This window comes from Syngnathoides biaculeatus, chromosome 3, assembly GCF_019802595.1.
Source record: "Syngnathoides biaculeatus isolate LvHL_M chromosome 3, ASM1980259v1, whole genome shotgun sequence".
NCBI lineage: Eukaryota > Metazoa > Chordata > Actinopteri > Syngnathiformes > Syngnathidae > Syngnathoides > Syngnathoides biaculeatus.
The window spans coordinates 9,001,989-9,021,772 of record NC_084642.1 but is presented as its reverse complement, the minus strand read 5'-3'; the positions used below and the strand labels follow the sequence as shown (position 1 = coordinate 9,021,772).

Below are 19,784 nucleotides of genomic sequence, written 5' to 3'. Positions count from 1 at the left end.
GTCATTCATTTTTTTAAGTCATTTTTTTTTCATTTATGTAATGAGGGAGGGAGGAAGTTAGACTACCAGAAAACACTGTAATACAAATATGCTAATCAGTAACCACTAAAAATGAACTATTCTTAATAAAAACAAAAGACGGATGTATGTACATTTTTATTCATAATAAACAAAAGAGAAGTCATAGAATACTCTAGAAGAGGAATCGCTCTTGCTTTTGTGATTGACATGCTTGACAAATTTGAGGGTTTCCTTGTCTCTGTAGACTAGAGCGAGGGAATTATCTTCAGGATAGATGGTCAGCAGCTTAAAACGTGCAAAAAAAGACATTATGATGATCACCAAAGGATCGATAGCAGTTTTATTGAAAATGTCCTTCATATGCATATTCAAAACACTCACCTCCTCATCCTCATCATTCGCAACATAACAACTGAAGCCTCCGAACTCTGACTGCCAACCTGAAAATTAAACAATAATTTCCATCCATTCAATTCCTGCCCTTTATAATGGGTATAATCATTATATTATAATGCCATTATATCACTATATATACTGTGTTCCATATTACCATGCATTTACATAATACAGTTTTAAGTGTGCAGGAATCATAAATATGGAAGTAGATTAGTGCCACCAGGATTTGAATTTGAAATGTAAAGTGAAATAAAATTTGAATTTGAAATGCCACGGAAAACATGATTTGAATTTGAAATGTAAAGTGATCACATTTTCAATAGTTACTACAATTCGTTATCTGAAATTCAACTGGCTACAATTCGCTGTCTAAAATTAACCGTCTGCGCCACCAGGAAGAACACCCAGCCAATCAGAGTTACGCTTTCTTAGTCACGTGACGTCACATACTAAGAAAGCGTAACTGGATTGGCTGGCTGTTTGGTTCTGACCTGAGGTAAACCTGCCTGGTGGAACAGACGGTGAATTTTAGACAGCGAATTGTAGCCAGTTGAATTGTTAACATTAAACACTGAAATACAACTATTGAAAATGTGATCATTTTAGATTCCAAATTCAAATCCTGTTTTCTGTGGCATTTCAAATTCAAATCTTATTTCACTTTACATTTCAAATTCAAATCCTGGTGGCACTAATCTACTTCCACACATGAAAAAAGGTCTCTGTATGCAAAAATTTTAATAAAATACATCATGCCCAATGTATCAATGTGTGTCGATTGTTAAAGACATATTTTGGTTATCAAACATGGCTTGCTGTGAACAACCAATCAGAGGACAGGAAAAGTGCTGACATGATTCTGGGCCTGCCAGTTGGCCTTCTGAGTGGGAATTTGAAATCTGATTGGTTAAAGAAACAGTCCTATTGCTAATATAGTTGAAATTACATCAACCAGATTAAAGCCTGGGCAGATTAGATTGACATGGGACACGCAGATGCTCAAATCTGATTGGACAGAACATCTCACATCCATTACATGTATTGGAAGTAGTGCAGCCAAGATGGGAATAAATTAACACAATTTCATGCATGATATATTAGAATTTATATTCTCAATGTAGGTCAGTGCCGCAGTGACAAATCCACTCATCTAACGGGTTTTGGTTGCTACTCACCTGCACAGCTAAAAGGCAAAATGAGGTCTAGCGCGTATTCCGCTCTGGCTGCCTCTCCATCGTGCAGTAAAGTGTAGTTGCCGTGGGACCATCGTCGCAGTTCACCACAACACTTGGGGGTGCTCGGCTCTACCAAGAGGAACACAAAAGGTAGAAAAACACACCCCCAAAAAAGAAAGAAGCAAAAAACATGTCATCAACCTGACTCTTTCCTTGTTTCATTTGAGGAGCCCGTGGCTTGTTCGTCCTTTTCACTGCTTTGTTTCTTCCGTTCGTGTTTATTTTCGCCACCACCAGCGTTGTCGTCGTCATCATCACCAGGACACAAGTAGTGCAATCGGAGGCCCGTAAAGTTGGAAAGAAGCAGGAAGAACGCCTCTGAATGAAGCAGCTCCCAACAAGCACTGACACACTCGGGCAAGGTGTTCAGATGCGCTGCTTCGTAGCATCTAGATGGAGAGAAATGAATAAAGCAGCGTGTGAGAGAACGCGCGAAGGAGTACTCTAAAAACAGTGTTTTGATCAATTCAAACTTGTTTTTAATATATGTGATGAAAGCATGTGGGAGGGGTAAAACCCTTTAAAAAAATAAATAAAATTTTTAAAAAAGTGCAAAAAAAAAAATGTGGTTTGTATTTCCAAAAAGCTGTGAAAATGTGAATTTTTGAATGCCAAACGAATATGCGAGAGGTCTACTGTATACCGAAAGAGATTTGGCAGAAAACATCGAGTTTCCTTTCAGAGCTGATATTTTTTATAGCATACTACAAATCAAAATACTTCCACTAGATTGAATTCAACATTGCAAAAATGAGTACACGCCAACAAAAGGCTTGCCAAGCAACATTTTCAATTTAAAAATTCTATTCACAATAATTAAAACACGAGTAAAATCATCATCAAAATTCTATTCATTCTTCTTGAGTTCACTGAGAGATGGATTTAAAAAAATATATATATAATCAATGAAACTTACCCACCTCTTATTGGCAGGACCTTTCAGCGTCCACTGGATCTGAGCCAATTGCACAGCTTCACACACTTGCTTGAATTTCTCCTCCTGGTAACACAGTCATACACACAATAAGGAGCATGTATATTAGATATAATGTTTTTTTTTTTCAAAAGTTTTTTTCAACTTATTAATTCCACCAAGACCTATAAAACTGCACAAGGTGACAGAATTGCTCTGTTAACACCTTCCTGTTCTTCATTACAGGATAAGTAGTTAACAGTTTTGTTTCTTTTGGATATTACCTATTCTCTTGTTATAAAGTATTACCACACTACGGAACCAAGACCTCCATCCATCCTTTTTCTTTGCCACTTATCCTCACAAGGGTCGTGAGCAGTGCTGGAGCCTAGCCCAGCTGTCAACAGGCAGGAGGCAGGGTACACCCTGGACTGGTTGCTGGCCATTCGCAGGGTACATCGAGACAAACAGCCGCACTCACAATAACATCTAAGGGCAATTTAGAGTGTCCACTTAATGTTGCATGTTTTTGGGATGCGGGGGGAAACCGGAGTGCCCGGAGGAAACCCACGCAGGCACGGGGAGAACAAGCAAACTCCACACAGGCGGGTCCCGGATCAAACCCAGGACCTCAGAACTGTGAGGCCAACACTTTCTAGCTGACCCACCGTGCCGCCCCAAGACCTCCTGTAAATAGTAAAATTACACAACTAAGTGACACTTACGCAAAAGATTTGTAATGGCCTGTGAGTGTCACAAGATGGCAGCAAAACACTTTTTTTTCTCTTAGATAATATAATGGCCTGATTAAACAAAGCTCCTCACCCTCACTTCCACATGGTTGCTCGGCACAAAGATACCATGAGAGTGTCAATGGAATGTTTTCACATTAGACGTGGCTTTGACTTGAGTACGTGAGTTTTTCAAAATAATGGAAGATACTTCCTGACTTGACAAATTGAATTAGTGGGTTTTCATAAGAGTTCAATGATAGCGAATGGCAATATGTGACTTGGCATTACAGATAATAATGATTTTAGGACAGCAAGTGATAAAGCAGGAAATAATAACTCACTTTAGCGCTTCGGCTATTTCTTGACAAGAAATGTAAAGTAATATACTAGAATATATTTTATGAAACGAGAACACCTTTGGGCTACACCAGCATCAGGGCATGAATTACCTTCAACTTTGGAGGTTCCATTCTAGCAATGGTTCTCAAACTAGTAGACCTTCCTTTAAAAAGGTTCTTAATATTTAGGTTGAAATGTTAAAAAAAAGAAAAGGCATTTAGGGATGAAAGTGGAAGTTCTGATGAAAAGGTGTTGGGATTTTTTGGGGTTCCTTGTAAAATGTTCCTACCCTGGTTGAAACCAGAAACATGGGAGCGCTTTACCCTGAGAAAATCTTTCAGCTGAATTTCAGAGCTTTCCTCAAACTCTTCCTGAATCTGCTCCTGGTAGGAAATATCCAGATAGAGCGGGTTGACCCACTCAAGCAGCAATGTCTCCTGTGACGGAAACAGAGACATCAAATCCGCAAGTGGTCCGATGAATTTCCACGCATGCACTTTGAAACTCACGTCTCTTGGTAAGTGTTCGCTCCGCGACATGGGAGGTTCTACGTGGCGAGGAGGACGCTCAAGAGACGGCCCGTGGAACCACCCGCTTAGAGACAGGCGACACTTGTCTTGTGACAACACCTCGGACACCTTGGAAAACACAAATGCGCTCATTTTGTTTTTCGGCCATCAGGCAAAACAGTCACCGAAGCAACGCACAAAATGCTTACTTGGTGAAAGGAGACTGGAGACACTTGGAAAAGTACGAGCGTATTCCAAGAAGGCACCAGAGACTTGACAACACTCTGCGGTTGGAAATGACCTGATGACGGGAATTTCATTAATGGACACTTCAAATGTCTCATCGAATGTTAAACATAACGTGTCTTTTTTTTCATGTGCACTTGACTTAAATATTCATTTTTTTCCCCGTGGAATTTTATTCCCTACATTAGAAAAGCAATATCTGTACTTAGTACTCCTTTATCCATCCATTCCCTTGCCACTTATCCTCACGAGGGTCGCGGGGAGTGCTGGAGCCTATCTCAGCTGTCAATGGGCAGGAGGCGGGGTACACCCTGAACTGGTCGCCAGCCAATTGCAGGGCAGATAGAGACAAACAGCCGCACTCACAATCACACCTCGGGGCAATTTAGAGTGTCCAATTAATGTTGCATGTTTTTTTTTGGGATGTGGGAAGAAACCGGAGTGCCCGGAGAAAACCCACGCAGGCACGGGGAGAACATGCAAACTCCACACAGGCGGGGCCGTGATCGAACCCAGGTCCTTAGAACTGTGAGGCCAACGCTTTACCAACTGAGCCACTCTGCCGGCTATTGCATATAACAAAACAGTCAAAAATCGATCTATTTGTTATTTTCAGTACAATTCATAATCGTAACTTATTTCCATATACTTTCTATTAGAAAAGGAGTTGAAATTCTTTTCTGGTATCTTTACTTTTATTTAAGTACAGCGGATGGGTGCTTTGGCCACCTACGTTGAACAAAAAGAAACTCACCGTTTGTTGTGTAAAGATCAAGCGATCCCCCGTCGCTGGACGACCACGGGGGGACGAGGTAAAGAATGAAGGCGACACGCCTCCCCTCCAGTTCATCGTCATGGCACAAAAGAATATCTACAAACAGTTTAGAAAGAAATAATAATCAAATCAATGACACTAAAAAACTAAAAAAAAAAAACCCAGAACATAGAAGTCGATGTTGGTAAAATGCTCACCGGTGTATTCATATTTGGCACAAGAAATATCCACAGTGGGCTCCAACTTCACATCTAAAACCTCCTCAAGCCAGAACCGGAACTGACTGAACAGTGCTGATCTGGAATTACAAATATGACAAGTAATTTTGAATTTCAGCAGGTATGAAATGCCTAAACTCCTCCATTCAAATGCCAGGTTTTCGTGACATTCTGTAAACAAACAAGACTGAAATAAACCATTTCAAATTATCACGTGACCTATAACATGTACCGTAATTTCCGGCCTACATAGCGCACCTGATTATAAGCCTCACCCAGTACATTTGGAAAGGAAATACCATTTGGTACATACATATGTCGCACTCGTGTAAAAGCCGCAAGTGCCCACATTGAAACACGAGATATTGACAAAGAAAGACAGTACACAGAAAGAGTTTTCAAAGTTTTAATACCTCATCTTATCTGAACATAGCAACAACACAGTAGCACGAACTGGGCTGGTACAAAAAAAAAAAAAAAAACATACCGGTAAAAAAAAAAAAAAAAACAGCCACGGTAGCTACACAGTGGCAACACAGTAGGACAGCACTAACAGGGCCAGTTAAAAAAAAAAAAAAACATCTTGTTAAAAATCACTGAGACATGGCAGTAACACAGAAGCAACAGGCTAGCGCAGCGCTAACATGGGCGGTTAAAAAAAAAAAAAAAAAACAATACCGGTAAAAGGCACTTCCTCGGCACATATATTCCACTGGTGTCACCTTTACCTTTTCCGCTCGAGTGCCCCCTCGTGGCCGTTAGAAAAAAATGCACAAATTAGCCGCATCACCGCATGTTGAAATTATGGTACGTCAATTTAAGAAACAAATTAATCTTTTTGAGAGTGGACGTAACTGAGGATGTGGCTGTGTTTAGATTAAACCAATCACATCTCAACTGGTGTTAAAGTGGAGTCCGAACACAATTTGCCTCTGATGAACCTCAAATAAAGTTCAGCTGTTCTTGTATGCGTGACCATATTTTTTTTTTCCCTGAAGGGTCTGTGCTAGCACTGACTGCTAATTGGAACTATTCATGATTCTTTTCACTGTGACTAAGTTCCAGTTCCGTCTGAAAAGGAACGACCTCAAATCACCATGACAGCAACCATCATTCTTCACTGAGGTGATGAGCGGTTTTGAGCGCACGCCAAGCATACCTTACGGAATCATGGACAAAAAGTCTAACCTTGGTTTCATGTGACCAGAACATATTTTCCCACAATCCCTAGAGAGATTTATTGTTTTTCTTTTATTTGTAAGATAGTGCCACCTTACCCTATCATAGGTCAAATTGTTGTCACGTGTACTAAACAGCCGGCACTTGCCAGAAATTCCAGCAACCTTCAATGTTGATGTCAGCTTCTTGGCAGCCTTCCTGAGCAGTTTTCTTCCCGTCTTGTTATCAATTTTGGAGGTACATCTAGTTCAAGAGTCACTGTTGGTGTAGCGGTACACACACCGGCCTTTGGTGCAGGTACTGTGAGATCGGTTCCCGCTCAGTGATGGTGTTGATATTTCCCCTGTGACTGACTGCCGACCAAGTTCAGAGTGTAGTCCGGCTTTCTCCCGAAGCTACAGTGAAGAAAATAAGTAGTACTAATGACCATTTGGATGATATAGAGGAGTCATGGGAGAAACGTTTTGTGGTCAGATGAGACCAAAATGCAACTTTTTGGTCATAATTCCACGAACTGTGTTTGGAGGAAGATGAATGACGAGTTCCATCCCAAGAACACCATCCCTACTGTGAAGCATGGGTGGTGGTAGCATCATGCTGGGGGTGTTTTTCTGGACATGGGACAGGGCGACTCCACTGTGTTAAGGAGAGGATGACCGCGGCCATGTATTGTGAGATTTTGGGGAACAACCTCTTTCCCTCAGTCAGAGCATTGAAGATGGGTCGTGGCTGTCGTCTTTCAACATGACAATGACCCGAAGCACACAGCCAGGAAAACCAAGGAGTGGCTCCGTAAGAAGCATATCAAGGTTCTGGCGTGGCCTCGTCAGTCTCCAGATCTAAACCCAATAGAAAATATTTGAAGGGACCTGAAACTCTGTTTTTCTCAGCGACAGCCCAGAAACTTGTCTGATCTAGAGAAGATCTATGTGGAGGAGTGGGCCAAAATCTCTCCTGCAGTGTGTGCAAACCTGGTGAACAACTACAAGAAACGTTTGACCTCTGCAATTGCAAACAAAGGCTACTGTACCAAATATTAACATTGGTTTTCTCAAGTGTTCAAATACTTATTTGCAGCTGTATCACACAAATAAATCGTTAAAATATCATACATTGTGATTCCTGGATTATTCTGGCATTCGAACAGGTGTGCGTCAACCTTTTACAGCAACTATATAGTAAATATTTTTCTTTACGCGCTCTATCTCTGTAGAAGAGTAACAAACGTCGTTGGTGTGTGTTGAATTCGAGCCGCCGGAGGTCTCAACACAGAGGGAAAGTCTTCCACTGTTCGAACCTCCCGTGACATTTTGTTGCAATATAAATAATAAATGACCATAGAGGAAGCTTTCATTTTGCTTTTAATCATGGCTTCCATTCAGCAGCGTGGATTGCCTCGGGAGGTGTGTCTCATAAATACAGTATTTTGCAACAAGTTATACACATTTTGTTCCTCATGGCTGGAATGCAGATCTTTCTATAAAAGACAATTACATTTCTGTAAGAAAGAAAAGTTTAAATTGGACCTTCCTCTTGATTTACATACTGTGATGCGCTCTCATTTTGGGGGAATGGGTTTGAATAATTAATTAGGCTTTAATGAATTTTAAATAGTATTCTGTACATTTTGTCTCACGATTTAGGGAATTGAGATGGAGAAATCCCCATTTGGGTAGCAAACGTAATCTCTGGCTCCCTCTAGTGGCACCTAGGAATCATGCAACGTCTCTAATGATTTGTTGTTTGATTTCCTGCTCTTAAGATTTTAATCATTCAGAATATTGCGGATAAATATTTTAAAAAAATCATACTCAGGTAGGGCTAATGAGATTATGAAATATATTTCTTTTAAAGTAGCAGGAAAGTGTGAAGGACAGAGGTTGCAGCAGTATGTTGTTACCTACCGCTAAAAACTCACCTCAAGCCCGATATGTGTGGTTCAGTTCGCTTTCGCAAGTCGTCTGACTGTAGGTGGGACAAAAATGAAACAATGAGAAACCGTAGCCACCAGCTGAAGAATGTCACTTCGAGCGTCACCTGTTTGAACTTGTAGAGGTCGTTGGACTTTTCATGAAAGTTGAGCGTGAGCAGTTCCCTCTGTAGGTTCTCCAAGAAATTCTCACTTCTGATGAAGTTTTTAATGACGCAGTGAGGGAATGGACGGCAATCAAACTCCAAATCACCTGGATTGTAAACCAAAAAACTGAGGATGTTGACAATAGCTGCTGAAAATGTGAACAGTATTTTATGAATAAGCCTTTTATGAACATGCAAAATGCCATTTTGGTTTTAATAGTTTTGACGAACACAGTCAGAGAGAGATAAATTGACAACATTTTGCTCTACACATAGAGCTAAAAATGAAGCCAAAACATTAAAAAAAACAATGTCACTGTGATCAATTGCAGTTCTACATCGGGATGTACCAATACAGTTCAATACTGATTCTGGAAAAAATGCTGCACTACAACCACACAGATATGGTTTTGTTAATTTGGCATCTTTCTTCCAGGCAGGTGGAGTAGGAGCAATGTCAGTCACGGTGATACTTTAAATTTTAAAGTTTAGAATGATGACACTTTCTTAACGTGCCGATGGATTTCAAAAATGTCAGAAATGACTGTTATTATTATTACATCTATTATAGGACTGTTAATCAAACTTGGAAAAAACAGTTTCCTGGACAATATTAAAAAAAAATAAAACAGTTTATTACATTTGCAAGAAGTAATGGCATTACCAAGTATTCTTATTGGTATCCGCGAGTTTTAAAATCTAAGAATACTTTGATTTGAGTGCGAATACAATTTTGTAGTCGTACTCAAATATAAGTACAACTACTATAACTTAGGTTTGAGTATAAGTTAAAAGCTTGTTGTGGTTACATTTGAGTTGGTCTGAAAAAATATAATGAGAATCGTTTTGGTAAATTTCCGGTTAACTTCATCCATTTTTAAAATGTCGACATGATTCCAACATGACTAAAGAAAATAATGGACAGTAAATGAAAGCAGTCTTTAAAATATTAAATTCATGTTAAGAGACATGAGGAACATCGGTGTGAAATAGCAGCTTCAGTTAAAAAAAAATCGAGTGCTGCTATTGCTGACATGTTCCATCTTTTATAAATACATGTACTACATGTTTTATACTACTTGTATTTTGTGTAGAGTTAGTGTTATAATTGCTACAATCGACAAGCTAACTGGAAGCTAAGTGCCCCATGTCGGTGTGTTGACTTCACGGACCGTGGGTGTAGTGAGACTTCATGCTCCACGCCTCCTTCACAGCCCTCCTCACGTTCTCGTCTTTAACGACTTGGCAAAGTTGTGCTGTTTCCTCGCAGTAATTGATCTTCTTTTTCTTCTTGTTTGACTTTATACATTCGCCCTGATGCCTTTTAGATGCCATGGTAGAGTTTGACTGAACACGCAGTAAAATGTCCACATTACGTGACGTCACTGAATTGGGTTATGTGTCGCGTGGAAATTACGTCACGGTGTTTTTCTTTTTTTTTAAGATATGTAAAGTAAAACCGACCTACATTTGAGAAAATGTCCTGCGTTACGCATAGGGATCGCAACCGGTTACAAATAACCAGTTATAACCGGTTTTCGTTTTTTTTTTTTTTTTTTTTTTACAACCGAAACCGTAATCGGACTTTCGAAATCGGTTAAAATTTTCCAATCATTTCTTCCGGTTCCGGTACTCCAGATTGCGCTATTTTTTCCAATATCATTTCTACTTTTTTCAAGTTTCGCTGTTGGAGTAAAGTTGGACTCAAAAGAACATTCAGTTAAATCAAAGAAACATCAAACATGGCATCGAGGAAACGCTCCAAAGTATGGGAGTACTTTGCAAGAAGTAAAGAATCGAAAGATGAAAGTGAGTGCAAGATATGTAAGAAGCTTATCAAGTGTGGAGGGGGATCGACGTCCTCCATGGCTGCTCATGTCGAGAAGGTACACGGCTTGAAGTTGTGTGATGATAAAGACTCAAAAGTTGCAAGAGTTGAGGGTGCGTGTAGTACTGATAAATATCTACTGAAAAAATCAATGATCGAAGAAGTCTCAAAGTTAGCAGCTGTGGACGGCTTGTCCTTGAATGCAATTGCTAATTCTGAATTTATTCAGAGAAATCTTCGAGCTCAAAAACATCATTATGACAAACCTCCCCCCTCATGTGGAAACACTGTTAAGGCGATGCTGTATTCATTCTTTCAAACCAAAAAAAAAGAACTCACGAAATATTTCAATAACAAAACACAAAACGGTCATAGGTATTCCATCACGCTGGATGAGTACACCGCAATTCAAAACAAGCGTCTTATGAATATTAACGTTCATTCCAAGGACGAACATTGGTCCTTAGGATTAGTCCAGATAGACGGATCCCTTGACGCTAACAAAGCCGCCCAGACTGTTGGGAAACACTTGTCAGACTTTGGACTCGACATCCAGAAGGACATCGTGGGCTGCACCACGGACGGTGCAGCTGTCATGGTCAAGTTTGGACGTGAGGTTACCCCCGACCATCAACAATGCATTGCCCATTGTATGCACCTTGCTGTTTGCAATGTTTTGTACAAAGTAAATGAACACGAACCCAGACTTCTACAACCCAACGACCCCGAGTGTGATAGCCCTGATTCCGAATCTGAGGGGAATGCTGATGAGGAGTCTGAGGGGGAGGGCGATTCAGAAGTTGTGGAGATGTACATGCCGTTGGTATCTGAGTACAGAGCCACCATTGACAAGGTCAGAAAAATATGTCGCATCTTTCGAAAATCGCCATTGAAAAATGATAAGTTACAGGACTTTGTCAAAGCAAGATTTCAGAAAGAATTAAAGCTGTTACTTGACTGTAGAACCCGATGGAATAGCATGTTTTACATGGTGGAAAGATTTGTGCTGTTAAAATGCTGCATACCAAATGCTTTGAGGGCTGTTTTCGTCCCAGAATCTGTGTCTCAAGAGGAGTGGGATATTCTGCAAACCATTGTAGACACTCTACGGCCAGTTGAAATGATTTTGAAAGCCATCAGTGCCGATGACATGGACTTACTTCAAGCAGAAACCTCAATGGTTTTCCTGTTAGAAAAACTGGACGGATTGAAAAACCCCCTCTCTATACAGATTCATGCCCAATTGCTTGAACGGTACAAATGCCGGCGTCAGACCGAGGCGGTTGCGCTACTCCGGTATTTACACAACCCCACCGTCGCAAAAACGGATCCAGTCTTTAGAACCCCGGTCTCGACGCAGAACTTGAAGAGATGTGCCGAGGCCCTGTACAGGAGGCTGTTTCCTCAAGTACTTGACTCCGACGCAGAGGGCCCCGCATCTCAGGAGGACACAGCCGCTGTTAGCGCCGATTCTGCAGTGAAGGAAGAGTCACCTGTGTCATATTCCAGGTTGTTGCAGGAATATACGGCTGCCTTGCAACAGATGAAGACCCAGGCTTCCCAGCCAAAACGTGACACCAAAGTGGACATGTCCAAAGAATTCAAGGCTTACGAGTCCAGTTTGACCAGAAGTCCTACCCTGGAATGTCTCTTTAATGCCTTGTTAACGTTTAAGCCGACCAGCGTGCCGTCCGAACGGGCCTTTTCAATCGCAGGACAGTGTGCCACAAAATCAAGAGCAAGACTGTCAGGGAAAACCTTACACGTTATGTGCTTTCTTAAAGACTACTTTAAGAAATCCAGCAAGCCTTAAATAGCTCATTTTGTTTGTTAACTGTTCTGTGTTGAGTAATCCGTATGAAAATTTTCAGAACTTAATCTACCATACGTTACAATTTTTCAACTGACTTTGTTTTGTCAAACGTTTTAATTTTTCTACCGTGTATATTCTTCCTATACGGCGCTACCCCCACCTCATGAGACATGCCGAGGAGGGCAATGGTGATCGGTTAGTGTGCTACTGTAACATGCAAAATATTTTGTATTCGCAGTATATACAAATGTTCTAAATGTATGAGGCCATGTGTGTTAATTTTTTTGGGTCTATTTTTGGTAAAGTTATTGATGGTTGAAATGATTGATGGACTTTTTTAAGCTATCATTTATGCTATGTGTGCTATTACGAAATTACGATTATATACCCCTGGTATTCTGGTACTAGACATACTTGTATTGTAAGAAATAAAGAACATGAGAGATCAATTTATTATCTGTAACAACATTCAAATTTCAAACAGTGAATGTTGGACGTGGGCTGGAAATACCCCTCAAGAATTGGACACCCTCGGATGACCCCCATCCCTGTTGGTATACTTTCATGCCCTTTCTGAAAGTCCGAAAGAAAAATGTTAACATTAAAACATTTTTACAAAAATTGAACTTACACGAGTGCGTTGTTGAAAGCCACATTCAACAAGCTTGTTTGTCAGTATTGTATACAAACTCCCCCATTACCGCGGAGTAAATTAACGATCGATGGTGTAGCGCCGGAGAAAAGGAGTCGGAGGCGAAGTGTCGGACACAGGAACAAAACCTGTTTTATTGGCAGACACAGGTCCCGCGGGTGAATTATGTAAACACCACAATGGTACCGGTTTTAAAACCGGTTAATCGTTTTTTTTGCCTACAGGTCTTCGGTTAAATCCCGATTATGAAAATAGGCGTTTTTTTGCGATCCCTAGTTCCGCATCAAGCATACCGAAAATTTAGTAAACTGGTTTACATACCCAATCCGATGTCAGTGAATATACATACATGTTGTAATGAAACAACAAAAAAATGTAAATCCAGATGCTGCTGCGTGCATGCCAGCACATAGCATCTTTTCAAATATTTAGAATAATTTTAGTTAATATTACGGTCTCATTAAATCTTGTTTAACTCAGAAAGGTTTGGATTAAATTAAAAGCCCGACAGACTTATTTTATTGACCTATATAAGAAAGATGAGCATGCTACATAAGCCCACTGTTACCTGTTGCATCAAATTTTGCAGAGCATCATTTCCATCCATTTTCTTTGCCGCTTATCCTCATGAGGGTTGCAGGGAGTGCTGGAGCCTATCCCAGCTATCAACGGGCAGGAGGCGGGGTAGACCCTGAACTGATTGCCAGCCAATAGCAGGCCACACACAGAAAAAAAGCCACACTCACAATCACCCCTTTGGACAAATTGGAGTGTCCAATTAATGTTGCATGTTTTTGGGGATGTGGGAGGGAACCGGAGTGCCCGGAGGAAACCCACGCAGGCACGGGGAGAACATGCAAACTCCACATAGGCTGGTCCCGGATAAAACCCAGGACCTCAGAACTGTGAGGCCAACACTTTCCAGCGGACCCACCGTGCCGCCCCAAGACCTCCTGTAAATGGCAAAATTACACAACTAAGTGACATTTACGCAAAAAATTTGTAATGCCCTATGAGTGCCAGCCAATCGCAGGGCACAGAGACAAACAGCCGCACTCACAATTGCATGTTTTTTGGGTGTGGGAGGAAACCAGAGTGCCTGGAGAAAACCCACAGAGGTGCGGGGAGAACATGCAAACTCCACACAGGCGGGGCCAGGATCGAAGCCAGGTTCTCAGAACTGTGAGGCCAACGCTTTACTGCCGCCGAACATCATTTCACATCGCATTTCGTAATTCTGTGCATTGTTTTCACTGTTCCCAGTGAGGAGGACCAAAATACGCAAAGGTTAAAAATCAGTCTCTGCTTTTTCCAAGGGAACGCAAATAAACAATCCTGCATACATCTTTCAAACAAGCATACACGCAATTAAATGACTTTTTTTTTTTTTATTAAAAAAGGGGAAGGGATCAATGTAGTTTAAAATAACAGTAAACACAAAGTAATTGTTGGTCTAATCAAACCTTTTCTGAGAAGGCTTAAAATCAAAGTCACCATAAAGCAATCTTCTACAAAACCCGGCAACAAGATTAAAAAGAAAACTTTTTTTTTTGACAAGAGTATAGCTGGACGCCACTGTGGACTGTCACGATATTCAGTACAGAACATTTATCTCATGTGAAAGTGAAGCTGAAGATGAGAAGCAGAATTTTTCTGCATTCTCCAAATGATCTTCGGGTTCCACTTCGACTGGGCTGCGCTCACAGAGACAGCCGAAAGGGACTTCTTAGTTGTAGATGAAGTTAAACCTGGAAAAAAAGAAGTAGGGAGTCATTTCAATGAAGATTCTGACAATCTTATAAATGTCAATCCCATTAGTCGTGCGTCGTTGCATGAAACAAACTTATGGTCACCGAAAGCCATGGAATGACAAGGATATGGAATATTTGTACGGAATATAGGGAGAGGAAACGGGACATTACCTGCTAAGGAGCTGCGGTAGACTGGAAATGATGGGTCCATATCCAGGCGCGTTATCATACAGCTCAAACAAAGGTGCCGCCACCAGTTTATAATTTTTCGGGACAGCAAACAGTGCTGAAAACAAAATGCACCGCACACCTCTACGTTACATTTTCCCGTGTTTTCATTGAGTCAACGTCGCATGTCGATATACAAACCTTTTTCCTGCAACTGAACCAGGAAAAGTTTCTTATGTTCCTTAGGTTTAGTAATGTGAGCTGGAATGTAGGGATACTGCAAAATACACGATGATACAGGGTTGAAAATGCAACTCGTTCGCCTGCTATAGAAAGAAATGTAAAATGTCCATCCATCCATTAGCTGAACTACTCATCCTCACAAAGATCGCGGGAGCGCTGGAGCCCATCCCAGGTACCTTCTGGCAGGAGGCGGGGTGCACCCTGAACTGGTTGCCGCCCAATCACAGGGCACATAAAGACAAACAGCCGCACTCACATTTACACCTACAGACAATTTAGAGCACCGATGTCAAACTCAAGGCCCAGGGGCCAGATTCGGCCTGCCACATGATTTTGTGTGGCCCGGGTAGTCAAATCTAGTGTCAATTTTCATGATTCTTTCCAAAATTTCAAAATGCCATAATCATAAATGACGAAGTTGCGATATTACAAGTGTTTTTGTGTGACCAGTTGCAAAACACCCTGCCCTTGAGTTCTGATTCCAAAACTAGTTCATAAATTGTTGATGTAAATATGATGAGACGACCACGATTCACAGTCACAACGGCCCTCTGAGGGAAGCCGGAACTACCACTGATTTAAAGAAGAAAAAAAAGACTGGATGGCCCATTGGCTACCAAATTGAAGTCGCCATCCGCCATCTTGATACTCCCAAAACAACCATGCGTTACTTGCCAGTTTCGTGGCTGTGTGAAAACATCCCGCAGGTAAGTTAGAAAGATTTACTTTGACACTGTTAAAGCTTGTTTGTAAAAGGTTTTTTATTTTCTGATGATCTTAATTCACTTAAAGTTTTGTTTGCAGTTGTTGTTCACTGTTCACTCTCTGCTTTACCTTTATATGCCGACGGTTTTTCGCAGAAAATTGGACATTGCAGATACAACAGATGAACAGTGCATTTAGCATGTATTTTCCCATTGTGAGTTATTTCCAAAAATATATCAAACTGATTGACTTAAAATTTTATGTTTTTATGGTAAAAAAAATCTTGACTTTTTTGCCATTTTATGATGATAGTGTTTTACGGTGTATTTTGGAAAAATTAACATGTTATGGAAATCGGGCCCTAGGTAATATGCAAGGTTTCTTGGTGGTCACGGTGTTATACGTCTTTCCTTTGCATTTAACCTTTTTTGGCTTACCAAGTCGAATTAAAAATCATTGTTACCAGAACTGAAAAAAATGTCAAGCTCACCCGACCAGTTTTGATTCTAAATAAATGCATAAACACCGCCATAATCCAACCTGTAAACCATGTCCTCCACACGTTTTGGGAGTACCACGATGGCGGCCAATCGCTTCAAACAATCGACACACCGCTCGATGTGTACCCGCTATTCAGTCTTTTTTTTTTAAAGATCAGTGGGAACTACAATGCGGCCCGTGAGGAAAATGAGTTTGACACCCCTGATTTAGAGTCTACAAGTAATGCAAGTTTTGGACCCGGAGAAAACCCACGCAGGCACAGGGAGAACATGCAAACTCTACACAGGCGGGGCCGGGATTTAAACACCAATCATCACAACAGCGAGGCAGACGCTCTAACCGCTGTGCCGCCAAATGTAAAATACTTCACATCATTCATGTACTGGCTCCTTAACAATCATTTTCATGAATATAAACACATTTTACTTATGATTCAAGCTGACATGAAGTACAAACCTGTGGAGGCTCAAAGTTGGGGCGCCACCAGTTGCCAATGCAGTCATCAATCACCCAGTCCTGCTTCACGCCATCCTGCCGTCCGAGAATCTAATATGCAAATAAATAATAAGAACCCTTTCTGGACAATGTGTGTCTTATCCTCAATCGAACGCCTGCAGCTGCCTCAGATCCAGGTCACCATCTACCACGTGCAGTATCCGCTGCATCCCTACCTCGGTCATTAAGCGTTTCAGACCTTCCACCTCGTCTTCTCCAGGACTCAGCTCCCCACCGGGCCTGACGAGAGAAACGAGGCGTCAGACTTGGACTCGGGATGACACACCCGATGGTTCCAAAGAACACGAAATCCTCACAGTTTGAAGAAAGTCGTGCCCAGCTGAAGGAGAAGGACGTGCGGCAGCCTGTGCTCGTGGACGATCAGCACGCCCTCCACCGTCCTCCTCATTCCCATCTTGTCAAACTCCTCGCGCATCCGCTGGAACCTGGCCGCCACCGAGCTGTCCTTCTCATACAGCGGCTCTTTGGTCCCGAACGTGTAGTTGGTGAGAGGGTACCTAAAATCGAGTTGTTTTTTTTTTTTAATTTACCTTTAAAGTTCCAGTGAGGGAAAAAAAAAAAAAAACATGTCGGACTATCAAAGAGCTTTCAAATCAACTTCCTAGGCTGTTGTTTGGTTTCAAAGATAATTGTTTTAAGTCAAGAGATCACTAATTGGTTGAAAGGTTTTCCAGTTACTTGCATTACAACAAAAATTATTTGTATTCTATTTTTTCCAGGTGAATTTTACTTTGGGCAAAGGTCGGCCTAAAGTTTTCAAAACATATTATCATTAAAGCAACTCCTATTAAAGTACCTTGGTGCAAGGGTTGAATCATCACCACTCAATTTGTACATTTTTGTGCATAATTCCTCATATTGTAAGCCTAATTAATAGCATAGTTGCACAATAAATTAGCTTACTGTCAAAATATGAATAAAAATACAAACGCATACATACTTGGCAAATGTTTGGATTTTCCTTAATGTCTGAAAGTTCTCAGTAATTCTGATGCAATATTGGGATGTAATTAATTACATGTCATGACATCCATCCATTTTCTTTGCTGCTTATCCTCATGAGGGTCGCGAGGAGTGCTGAAGCCTATCCCGGCTGTAAACGGGCAGGAGGCGGGTTACACCCTGAATTTGTTGCCAGCCAATCACAGGGCACATGGAGACAAAAAGCCACAGTCACAATCACAACTTGGTGCAATTTAGATTGTCCAATTAATGTTGCATGTTTTTGGGATGTGGGAGGAAACCCACGCAGGCACAGGGAGAACATGCAAACGCCACACAGGCGGGGCCGGGATCGAAATCGTGTCCTCAGAACTGTGAGGCCAACGCTTTACCAGATGATCCACCGTACTGCCCTGCTTTTTAGTTATATATGAAAAATAGCTGCAAAAGCTCTGGGTTTTTTTTTTCTCCATCTAACTTACCCCTTTGCTACTCTTGGCCCTTTCTGTTCATGTGCAATTCTGTTGTACTATCAAACATGACAATTATCTCTCTCATAAAAATTTATAGGAGATTTTGAGAGTTTCTAAGTTATACCTTTGAACATCATCAACCAAACAGTTTCGTCATTTCAAATTTTCGATGGAACACTCGCTTCTCTTTTTTTCATGTAGAGACATTTGTCATTAGGTCAACAATGTACCTATAATGTTTTCCGCATTCTGTGTACACACACATGTACATGTGTGTGGAATGCAAACGTTTTTTATGATTTACTTCCAATTCCTGACGTTTTGTTATCAGTTTATTATTTGTGTAAAGAACATCTGTGGTCATTCCTAAATAATGTGGTGGTTTAATAGTTTTAATCCACTTTTTTTGGAGACTTCTAATGCTCCCGTAGATGTATTCAATCAATGAAAAAATGAATCAAATGCACTTAGTTATAGAGTATATAAAAGAAATAACGAATCACATTTTCAACAGGATAACTGGGAATCTCGCCAATACCTCCACATCGTTGTATTCTGCAAAAGTTGAATCGAATCAATTGGATGATTGCTGTTTGTTGACTTTATTCTTTTAGGCAAAACTTTCAACAATAATTCAGGCTTTACTTTGTTAGGCTAACGATGGAATTTCACCATCCCATTCCCCAGTTGTGGTAGGAAAGGGCTATGCTTGATCTATATTAAAAGCATGCACATTTACACCAACTTGAAGCAAATTGTGAGCAGACGGATGAACTCACAGATTGATGGTCCTCTCCAAGGTGAGGGGTTTCGCCGGCCCGGTAATATATTTGCTCCCAAACTGAGCGGAACCAGTACTACCGCGCGGCCAACCTGTGGTCGAACGACTGGGTGGCGCAACCGACATAGCTTGCGTTGTGAACAGTGAGATTTAAGCGAAGCGAGCGAGCGAATCCAAACGCTTTTCGTGTTTTTGATTTTTTTTTTTAATTGGCGCAAAGAAAAATACACTGAAGACTACAATGGACAATACTCAACAACTCTTCCACCGTCGTTTCCGTTGTCGTTCTACTTCCGGGTGATAAATGCTCCTCCCTTGATATTGGCGGTGCCGCTAGCGACCTCTGCTGGTTGGGGTGAGTCCTCAAATTACAGGATAGCAACCTTATCTGTGTAGCCCTGAATCACACTAAAAAATTGTAAATAATATAAAAATAAAATTAAAATAAAATAATAAATATATTATATTAAATACATGGATTTTTATTTAACGTATTATTACATTATTATGATGTATTATAAAATAAATAATAATAAATATGAAGGGCAGCACGGTGCCTCAGCTGTAAAGCATCAGCCTCACAGTTCTGAGGTCCAGAGTTCAATCCCGGCCCCACCTGTGTGGAGTTTGCATGTTCTCCCGGTGCCTGCGTGGGTTTTCTCCGGGCACTGTGGTTTCCTCCCTCACCCAAGAAACATGCAATTGTGAGTGCGGCTGTTTGTCTCTGTGCCCTGTGATTGGCTGGCAACCAGTTCAGGGTGTACCCCGCC

General features: G+C 41.0%; 3 protein-coding genes across 3 annotated transcripts; 1 reads left to right on the top strand and 2 right to left on the bottom strand.

Annotated features, from left to right (window-relative positions):
• Positions 1-141: 141 nt before the first annotated feature.
• On the bottom strand, positions 142-10,074 carry ogfod1 (2-oxoglutarate and iron-dependent oxygenase domain containing 1). The gene is made up of 13 exons (XM_061814713.1): positions 9,814-10,074; positions 8,603-8,748; positions 8,484-8,530; positions 5,366-5,466; positions 5,148-5,264; positions 4,357-4,448; positions 4,148-4,276; positions 3,962-4,075; positions 2,573-2,652; positions 1,794-2,041; positions 1,593-1,721; positions 403-461; positions 142-306 (listed from the first exon to the last, which is right to left on the bottom strand). The coding sequence occupies exons 1-13, from the start codon at positions 9,974-9,976 to the stop codon at positions 157-159; spliced, it is 1,575 nt and encodes a 524-aa protein (XP_061670697.1). The 5' UTR covers positions 9,977-10,074; the 3' UTR covers positions 142-156.
• A 101-nt stretch (positions 10,075-10,175) lies between these two features.
• Positions 10,176-12,543, top strand: LOC133498181 (uncharacterized). Its single transcript, XM_061814714.1, has 2 exons — positions 10,176-11,322; positions 11,525-12,543. The coding sequence occupies exons 1-2, from the start codon at positions 10,384-10,386 to the stop codon at positions 11,567-11,569; spliced, it is 984 nt and encodes a 327-aa protein (XP_061670698.1). The 5' UTR covers positions 10,176-10,383; the 3' UTR covers positions 11,570-12,543.
• Positions 12,544-14,307: 1,764 nt separating this feature from the next.
• nudt21 (nudix hydrolase 21) lies at positions 14,308-19,316 on the bottom strand. The gene is made up of 7 exons (XM_061815223.1): positions 19,013-19,316; positions 17,115-17,315; positions 16,974-17,037; positions 16,759-16,848; positions 15,055-15,130; positions 14,857-14,971; positions 14,308-14,682 (listed from the first exon to the last, which is right to left on the bottom strand). The coding sequence occupies exons 1-7, from the start codon at positions 19,138-19,140 to the stop codon at positions 14,661-14,663; spliced, it is 696 nt and encodes a 231-aa protein (XP_061671207.1). The 5' UTR covers positions 19,141-19,316; the 3' UTR covers positions 14,308-14,660.
• Positions 19,317-19,784: the final 468 nt, after the last annotated feature.

Coding starts and splice junctions, on each gene's coding strand:
- LOC133498181 (XM_061814714.1), top strand. CDS start 10,384: ATGGCATCGAGGAAACGCTCCAAAGTATGGGAGTACTTTGCAAGAAGT. Junction 11,323..11,524: donor ACAGAGCCACCATTGACAAG/GTCAGAAAAATA, acceptor TTTTCGTCCCAG/AATCTGTGTCTCAAGAGGAG.
- ogfod1 (XM_061814713.1), bottom strand. CDS start 9,976: ATGGCATCTAAAAGGCATCAGGGCGAATGTATAAAGTCAAACAAGAAG. Junction 5,467..8,483: donor CCACACATATCGGGCTTGAG/GTGAGTTTTTAG, acceptor TTGTAATTCCAG/ATCAGCACTGTTCAGTCAGT. Junction 4,277..4,356: donor CTCCAGTCTCCTTTCACCAA/GTAAGCATTTTG, acceptor GTGTTTTCCAAG/GTGTCCGAGGTGTTGTCACA.
- nudt21 (XM_061815223.1), bottom strand. CDS start 19,140: ATGTCGGTTGCGCCACCCAGTCGTTCGACCACAGGTTGGCCGCGCGGT. Junction 17,316..19,012: donor TTGGAGAGGACCATCAATCT/GTGAGTTCATCC, acceptor ACTCGATTTTAG/GTACCCTCTCACCAACTACA. Junction 16,849..16,973: donor TGAAACGCTTAATGACCGAG/GTAGGGATGCAG, acceptor TTTGCATATTAG/ATTCTCGGACGGCAGGATGG.